Genomic DNA, 9,740 nt, shown 5'->3' with positions numbered 1-9,740 from the left:
CTACACCATTCACCATCGAGGCATCGAGGCACCGACACAAGTCACCGCCATAATCACACTTTTGTAATCGTCGTCGCATCAAGATCGTATAATTTTTTGAAAAGTAAAACTGATTGATTTAAATTAAAACAGACGTCACCTTTAAATATTTTACCATATGTTTTCGCGTTATATGCCTAAAACCTTAAGAATTTGATATGTGGATTCCACTAATTCTCTTTCCTAATCTTGCCTTCTGATTTTTCCACATGTCATCATCTTACAATTAGGCAGATCTTTAGGCACACCAAGTAGGTTGCCTAAAGATATGCCTAAAACCTTAAGAATTTGATATGTGGATTCAATTAATTCTCTTTTCTAATCTTGCTCCCTGATTTTTTCACATGTCATAATCTTACAATTAGGCACATCTTTAGACACACCAATTAAGTTGATTAATCTGTGCCTAAAGATATGCTTAAAACCTTAAGGGGGTGTTTGGTACAATGGAATGGAAAGGGTGAAAATGGAATGAGAAACACTTCTCATGTTTGGTTGTAATGGAGAATGGTAAAGAGAATCGAGAATAGGGAATCGATTCCATTCCCTCAATTATCTATGAAATGAAGAGAATTGATGGGAATGGAAATATTTTAAATTTTTTTTTTTGTGTTTTAGTGATGTTATATGTATTAAATTTGATTATTATTTAAAATTTAGTATTTTTTTATATATTCATTCTCTGCTTGTACCAAACAACGGAATCGATTCTCTTTCCAAATACTCATTCTCTTTCCCACTATATTCATTCTCTATTACATTTTCATTCTCTTTGATTCACTCCTACCAAACACCCCTTAAGAATTTGATATGTGGATTTCACTAATTCTTTTTCCTAATCTTGTCCCTTGATTTTTTTACATGTCATCATCTTACAATTAGTCACATCTTTAAAACACCAATTAGGTTGATTTATCATTATCCATTTTATATATATCCCTCATTATTAAATCATCGGTGGATGTTTTAAAATATCAATATCTAAATTATTTAATTACTATTTAGAGTACTTTTTAAGTAATTTTTTAGATTAATGAAATTTACCAATAATAAGCTAGCAAGGCAGATACACCCAAATTGGTGATTGGTTGACTCAATATGGGACACAAACCAAGGATCTTCTAAAACATTTCTAAACAGGGAGACAAAAACCTATTTTACTTCCTCAGTATATATTCTTCCAACAGATATTTGATCAACAATTTACACTTTGTGTGTGTGTGTGTTTTCTAATCCAAATCTGAAAAATGGGGAGGGGAAAGGTGACTTTAAAGAGAATTGAGAACAATATTAATCGCCAAGTCACATTCTCTAAACGGAGATCAGGACTCTTGAAGAAAGCACATGAAATCTCAGTGTTATGTGATGTGGAAGTCGCTCTCATCATCTTCTCCGCCAAAGGAAAGCTATGCGAGTTTGCGACTGATGCCTCGTTAGTCTCTCTTGATCTCTTGCTTTATATCTCCTAGCTTAATTCCTTTAGATTATATGGTTTGTTATAGCTCCTTTTTTTTAACGGCAAATCTATTCAACTCATATACTACTCCAATTTGTAAAACCAAATCCTGTTAAAGCAAAGGATGAGAAGGTAAGATGTAAACAGTCTCGCTTATATTCAAAGATAAAGATACTGCTTTCATAAGTACCTCCAAAATATAAAACCAAAACATACAAATAGCCAATTGACAGTTTGTTATAGTTCTATAATTACCAACATATGCATCGTAGTATTGATCTGATTATGGTGCAAAATTTTAATTTGTGCATATTGAACTTCCTTTTGTTTTTACAAAAAATTGCAGTAAATGGTTAATTGGCAGACTATGTAATGGTTAATTGGCAGACTATGTGAAGTTATACTAGTTACAGTTGTTTCAAAGAGACTAGGTTTAAAACAATAAAAATAATTTACCTGCTCAAAATCAAGTTGATTGGTGAATCCAGATCTTAATTGGTGAATTCAGATCTTTATTTCTTGTGCAACTTAATTGGTGGATATATATATATATAAAAAAAAAAAAAAACTTCTAGCCCCTTCACTAAAATCTTCGTGATCCGCCAATGGCAGCATGATCAACAATTAGCCAGAGCAATATCATGTAAGCATATATTTATATATTTTTGTTATTTAGATTAAACATTGTAAATCAAATAGCTAATTTTCTATGCTAAAAAAATGATTAATTAAGGGTTATATCTGTAAAAACATATGTATCTGGATTCCGTGATGAATCGTACAATATTTTTTGTTTTATCAGTATACAATCAAATATATTTTGGGATGTTACCCTATAAAGATTGATGATACATCGTTAAAATATGGTGTAACCAATCATATTATGTGAATTTTTATATATTTTATCTTCTCATTAATTAATTTGTTTTCCTGGTAATGTATGTGGGGCTAATACTTAAAACAAAATTTTAGGGTTTTATAATATTATTGAAATTACTTTGCAGTAGAAATTTGGGCCCATAAAGGAACGGAACCAATGAAATAGCGAAAACACATATAATATGTCATGTACTTATGTCATACACTCATACCTACCGATTTTCGATAACTTTTTTTAGCTTTAAATCTTATCACTTTTTTAGTTATAAAATCTAAGGAAAATATCATATTTGCCATTAAAAAACTTGTAAATATCATATATATCCGATTAAATTTTAAAATATCAAGAATGTATCAAAATTACCAAAATGATTAAATTTAATCAATATAAACATTAAAATCTTAATAATTATTGAATAAAATTTGGAAATTACAATTATACCCATTTTAATTAAATCCTTAATTACATTACATAAGCAAAATCCCAAATAACATAATGTGATCTTTACTTCCTGCCTCAAACCCCCATATTTTTCTTTCCTCATTATCAATTAGGTCGTTCATAAACATGTCTTTATTGGTATTTAGCCATACACTTGATCATGTTGCCATTATTTTTCTTCTTCTCTAATAATCAATTTTATCAGGTAAGGTCTATATCTATCTCCTTACGTTGTTGTTTAAGATGAATTTCCAAGTTCAATTCATATCTCCTTACATGACTTTTTTTTTTAAAGAAACACAACTACCCATAATCCCATATCATGCTATGCTAAATACATACTTTGCTAATGATTGTTAGTTCTTCATCATTCTAGTCACAAATTGGCTTGAATACATGAGAAATATACCTAGTAAATGAGATAAAATCGGACAACAAAATATTGTTTGTCAATGAGTTTTGAGAACAAAATAAGTTTGATATCTAGTTTGGAACGTCAGTTACATGTAATTAGGATAATTATAAATTAAATAAAAGATGGTATAATTGTAATTTGCAAATGTCATTCTAATAATTTTTAAGGATTTTAATGTTTATATTGATTAAATTTAATAATTTGGGTACTTTTGATATTTTTAAAGTTTAATAATGGTATTTTTGATTTTTTAATTTTTAATTGGATAAATCTGATATTTACAGTCTCACTAGTGGCATATATGATATTCACCCTAAAATCTAATTATGTATAATGGTGTTTTTTCTTTTTAATCTATTTGCAAGTAAATTTATAAAACACTTTGCTTCAATTCAAAAGTTTGAAAGAAATTACTAACTTGAATGGAGAGTTGAGTATAGAGGACTAGATCAGGAGCATGGTATTTGCTAGTCCATGATGATCTTTGCATGTAGTTACAGAATTAGAATATAGCAGCTATGTAAACATGATCTATCATAAGTTATGTATCAGTTACAAGTTGTTCTTTTTACAAACAGCTTAATCAACATGTCATGTCAAATTTTTATTTATTCTTTAGAAAAATATGTTTTACTAACAACAATAACATATTCAATCTTCTTACAAACAAATACTTAATTACAAACAATCATAATTTTCTTTCTCTTATAAACCACCATGATTTTTCTTTCTTTCTTCATCTTTCACGATCTTTCTCAAAAGCTCCTAAAGATGGATATTTGACCTCTTCATCACCTACAACAATACTCTTTTCATAAACATGTCATTACAAATTTTCTATGGATACCTTTGATGTGGGTACAAGTCTAACTTCAAATTTCAAAATCTTCCTTTCAGTCTCTTGAACTGTACCTTTTTTAATAGGCTAACTAAAGACAACACTACAAGTAAAAAAGAAAAGAAAAAAAAAAAGGCAAATCTAATGGAAGTCCAATCCTCGCTATATAACCTTTTCGTGACAAAATAACTGTTATGAGTTGTTATTTACTTATTTAAGTTTGATGAGTGTAAATTTTCATAAGTGATTTGCTAAGGCATTTAATGTATTTATACTAATTTATATTCAAAACTCTCCAAAAATATTTTTATTACTTTGCATTAATTACATTTACATCAATTTATACCACTCGACGCTGTCAACACCACCGACAATTACTGCCACCACCAAACCATTGTTATTATCATCACTCTTAGATTGTACAGGTACCATGTTGGTTTTAGTTGATACGAGTGTATCTTTTCAATTAAAGTCAAAGTTTAGACTATGTAGGTGAACTTTTTCGTAACTCAACTATATATATATATACATTTTAGATAAAATAAAATAAGTATTAAAGTAAATATATAAAACAATAAATTTCTTTTTATTGAAAATCATTGTACATCATGAAAATCATCATGCATCAATTGCTTCGTGAATCTTCACATATATATATATAGGGGTCGAGTATTGTAAAACAAATAATACAAGTTCTTGACGCTTAGATCATGATTAAATTGATGCACGAAGATTCATGAAGCAATTGATGCACGATGATTTTCATGATACATGGTGATTTTCAATTAAGAGAAATATAATGTTTTATCTATTTTACTTTAATACTTGTTTTATTTTACCTGAAACATATATATATATATATATATATATTTGAGGGACAATCAAATGAGAACAGTCTTAAAATAAGAACACGGTGACAACATTTAAAAACTACATTTTGGTGCATTAAAAGTCCATAAAACTGATATAGTGCATAACTAATTATTATTATTTAAGTGTTTAACAACACATTGATCCATCAAAATCGAAAAAATCACGTTTTTTGTTGGATGCATCATTTTGATAAATATGCAAACAATATGGATGAACAAAACAAAAAATGTGATTTTATCGATTTTGACGGATCAATGTGTTGTTAAACACTTAAATAATGATAATTAGTTATGCACTATGTTATTTTTATGAACTTTTAATGCATCAAAATGATGTTTTTAAGTGTTCTCACCGTTTTTATTTTAAGAGTGTTCTTACCGGAGTATTACCCTATGTATTTGAATTTTAATAAAAACAATTCAAGTTTCTTATATTTTCAATTCCGGATTAAACCAAAAATTTAAGGTATACCTATAACAAATTAACAAGCACATATCCTCGCAATTGGTAGGTTTTTTTTTTTTTACATCATAAACAATATTGTTTTGATAATACTAATTAATGTGTTTGTTTATACATTTTTTTGGATTTCTATTATACGTGTCAGAGGAGGGACATAATACATACATACATATATACGATAAGTCGAAAAGAACGTACGTATATGAGGGTACAACATATATTTACTCTTCAATTAGAAACAATGAGACTTAACAAGTGATAGTACTTATAATCAACAATTTAACTATCTAATCTAAAGCTGATTTATAATTTATTATTTTCCACTTATAAACTATGTACGTTTGGCAGCAGCATGGATAGGATCCTTGACAAGTATGAGAGATACTCATATGCAGAAAGACAGCATATTGCAACTGATCATGAATCACATGTGGGTATCTCTTTTACATTTTACAACAATTGATTTTCCATATCAACTTTATGAACCTAAACTTGCATTCAAAACTGATTAAAAAACAACAACATATATTACAGGGAAGTTTGACTTTGGAGCATGCAAAGTTGACATCCAGAATGGAACTACTTCAGAAAAGACAAAGGTACGTACCTATTTCATGTAAACAAAAGAAATGTGATTTATTGATTTTATAATATGTCAATTTTAATGATTTTATCTTAGTTAAGAGGTAACATTATAGAATGTAAATTTGTAAATGTAAAATGTGTGTATATATGTGCAAAATAAATGAAAATTATAGTGATTGATGGGAGAGACATTGATGATGTGCCGTTGGTACGTAGGGGTATGTTAGTATATGTATCGGTCTAAAAGTACTGATCGAAAATTTTTCACAATGGAATGGAAAATGATGATTCAAAGGGGCTTTGTAAGCCTTTCAAGCACAAAACTGATGAATATGATGTCACGAGGAAATGATGATGGTGTTATGCCTTAATTACTACGCGATATCTATGTTAGATATGCTTCGGGCTTGTATTTAAGATGGTGTTCACTGAGATACGAAATAGAGCCATAATAACGCTTAATCGTATGCTTGCTTTTATATATATATAGGCATCTCATTGGAGAAGACCTAGATTCCTCTAGTCTGAAAGAGCTTCAAAGGTTGGAGCAACAAATTGATACAGCGCTTAAACATATTAGGTTAAGAAAGGTATAAAATTATTTAGTTTATTAGATATATAAGAATCATATGCTTCCTTACAATAATGCATGTATTAACCACTAGTACTTTTTGTATACACAGAACCACCTAATGTTTGAATCAATTTCTGTTCTTCAAAAGAAGGTAGTATAAAGTCATTTTCAAGTTAATTACTTATTCACACATCTAATTAAACTAATTAATGAGAAGGAATTACATTGTAAATATCATTTGACTGAGAAAAATGTACAGGAAAAGCAGCTGGAGAATCGAAACAAAGGTCTCTCAAAGAAGGTAAATCTTAATATATGTATATGTCCATTGTAGTTTTTATATATAGACATATATATGACATGCGATGAGGACCATTTTAATGAAAACATGTACAAAACTACGCAGATCATGGAAGTGGAGAACGAGCTAACACAACAGCCGATTGTAGAGGAACAAAACCCCGACGATACGTTGATGCTTCGTTTGGATAATGACATCAGGTCAATCATCATTTATCCCCTCCTTTCCACAACGTTAATGTATGTAATCATGGTGTACGTCTTATAGAGTTGGCAAAATGGATGACTTGGGTATATAGTTAACTCGTGGTCTATTGGTTGGGCACGTGTCTCCAAAAGGGTGAAGTCGATCCCTAGATCGGTTGTAGACTTAATCCATAGTTCTTTCTAATAAAAATACTCTGGTGGCCATAGTGGCCACCTGCAGGGGCTTTAAAACGAGTCAGCTTTTAAAATTAGTCTACGCACAAAGCGAATAAGACACCCATGATTAACAAAATAAATAGATATAAATAGAAAATGAATATATGCAATGCAGGACGTCATGTCAAAAAGGAGATGATGATAATGGTGTAGTAGAAGAAATTCCAAGACAAGCAAGACCATTAATCGTCTTGCCCCCGTGGATGCTTCAATATATGAACAACTAATATATGCTTCAAAGTTAAGAGCACTACTAGAAAACTGGGCTTCAGCGACGGTCCGTCGGTAACCGCTATCACGGAGCCTTAATTTCATCAACTACAGTACTATAGTATATGATGCATATCTATATGTGTAGTAGTATATGGATAATAATGTATTTCAACTGGAGTCCTTATTTCTTATAATAGTCTTTATTTATTTTGGTTGCAAGTTGAAGTCTCTTTATATTCATCTCTAGTTTAAGATGATAGATATGGAAACATCATGCATGGAAGTAACTATTTAAAATATTTAGAATTAGTATAATATTTATGCTATTTGTATTTAATTATGTAATTATATGGAGGTAATTAGGATTAAGACTTTTAGTATTGAGAAATAATTTACTATGAGATGATGACATGTGAAAAAATCAGGAGACAAAATTAAAAAAGAGAATTAGTGGATATCACATGTCCTCTTCTTAATGTATTAGGAGTACTATTAGGCTATTTAGCTAGAGAGATTTATCATTTTCCTTGGTATCTTGTAGGGCATGGGATTATATATTGGCATGTTTAAGTTAGTATGTCAACGTTTGGTCATTGATGATTTGGGGATTTTTTCTTTACCAATACAATAATTTCTTGAGCAGTATATGCATCGTGGCCCATATGATGTTAAGTTTTTTTAAAAAATAAAAACACATGGATAGGATTATGAACTGATTTATTGATAACTTGTTGAGTAATGGATTCGCTAAGAGACTCAGCGAGCATCTTCATCAACGAGCTCTCAGCGACCATCAATTACTTCGAGTTAAAGGATAAGTTCAATGACTCACCGCCTTGTTTTTGTAAGTCAAATATGGGCGGGAAAATGAAGGTAAGAAGACTGGTCCCAAAGACACGTGTTGAAAGATCAATAAGGAGCCATGTGAACTTGTACCGTTCTGGTACTAAGGAGTTTCTCTTTGATGTCGTTTTGGGAAAGAAACAAGATGAAGAAAAGAGAACTCTGCAGATCTGACTTATCCACCAATAGATTGTTTACAACCTTCATGTGTCAACATCTATTGGGTTGTCATGTGATTCTCATCTCTTCCAATATAAAGAATCACTTGACCTAGCCGCAACTTTTGTTGATTTCATTCTTCTTTGCACTTAGTGTGTTTTTCTCTCTTGTATACTTGTTAAGTTTTTATATGTGTGTCAAAAACTTAACAATATTTTCTTTTCTTCTTCTTTGTCAAAAACCGACCATGTATTCACTATTTAATTAATAATACATATGATTAAACGTGGTTACATGCATTCTTGTCTTACATTCTTAGTGCAATTACATTAGTTGTTTAATTACATAATTGTTGCAAACTTGGGACTTATAATTGGTATCAGAGTCGTGTTTCGATACACTGAAATTGATCTGAAAAGTGTTTGCAAGATTATTTTTTCTTCTTTCTGTACGTTTACTTTTCTGCATCTAAAATCTTTTCTTTCTTTTTTTTCTTAAAATTTTATTTTACATGGCTGTAGTTCCTACTCGGGTTAATACCAGAGACTTTGGGTATGTCTCCATCCCAGCCTTCCAATCAAGTGGCAAGGTTTAAGTCAGATTCTCCGTACCACCAAGCAGTTAAAGTCGCATTGGAATCACTTTATGGCACTCTTCAATTTGAAGAGAGAGCCCTTGCTCAAAACTTGAGAGCAGAAGCTGAATCCAAGAGGCATGCTGGTTCATCTGCGTCATCTTCTTATTCTTTGTCTAACATTTCTTATTCTCATGACCCTCTTGCCTTGGTCTCTACTGAAGTTAGCACCATCCATGTTAATATCAGCTCTTCCACCCCATCTCATATCCAAGATCTTGTCAATGACCTCGATTTCGAGGAGAGACAAGAAATGTTCTCAGATTTTATGCAATTTGCTCTTATCGCTGGTAAGAGATATTCCAAAAAATGGAATAGTTGTAAGTCGACCTTCTCTCAAAAACCAGTGGTTGACAAATCGTAGGAATAATGTTGGAGATGTGGTCGGAAAGGCCATTACCAAAAAGAATGCAATGTTTCTACCTCTTCTTTGCAAGCAGCCAAGCCCTCTTCTTCTTCAGCGAGGCCCTCTTCAGTCAAGCCTGCTGATGAATACAAAAAGAAGTACTATGAGCTTCGTGCTAAGATGGCTGATGTTGAAGAAGCTAAGCTCCCTGCTTAGAGTCTTGTTGCTGAACAACATGACTGGGCAGATTCTAATGAAT

The 9,740-nt window shown here is 30.9% G+C and overlaps 1 protein-coding gene across 2 annotated transcripts; it reads left to right on the top strand.

The window, feature by feature from the left end:
• The first annotated feature begins 1,195 nt into the window (after nucleotides 1–1,195).
• Nucleotides 1,196–7,692, top strand: LOC122606649 (truncated transcription factor CAULIFLOWER A-like). Of its 2 annotated transcripts, none has more exons than XM_043779489.1 (8): nucleotides 1,196–1,471; nucleotides 5,756–5,834; nucleotides 5,939–6,003; nucleotides 6,480–6,579; nucleotides 6,673–6,714; nucleotides 6,823–6,864; nucleotides 6,970–7,064; nucleotides 7,402–7,692. In XM_043779489.1, exons 1-8 carry the CDS (start codon nucleotides 1,287–1,289, stop codon nucleotides 7,511–7,513), a joined length of 720 nt encoding a protein of 239 aa, XP_043635424.1. In that variant the 5' UTR covers nucleotides 1,196–1,286; the 3' UTR covers nucleotides 7,514–7,692. The 2 variants fall into 2 exon arrangements, with proteins under 2 accessions (XP_043635424.1, XP_043635423.1); XM_043779488.1 differs by having other exon boundaries at nucleotides 5,753–5,834.
• The last annotated feature ends 2,048 nt before the right edge of the window (nucleotides 7,693–9,740 follow it).

Source organism: Erigeron canadensis, chromosome 7, assembly GCF_010389155.1.
Source record: "Erigeron canadensis isolate Cc75 chromosome 7, C_canadensis_v1, whole genome shotgun sequence".
NCBI classification, from domain to species: domain Eukaryota; kingdom Viridiplantae; phylum Streptophyta; class Magnoliopsida; order Asterales; family Asteraceae; genus Erigeron; species Erigeron canadensis.
Note: the sequence above shows the minus strand (reverse complement) of the source record. Positions and strands in the feature narration are given on the sequence as shown.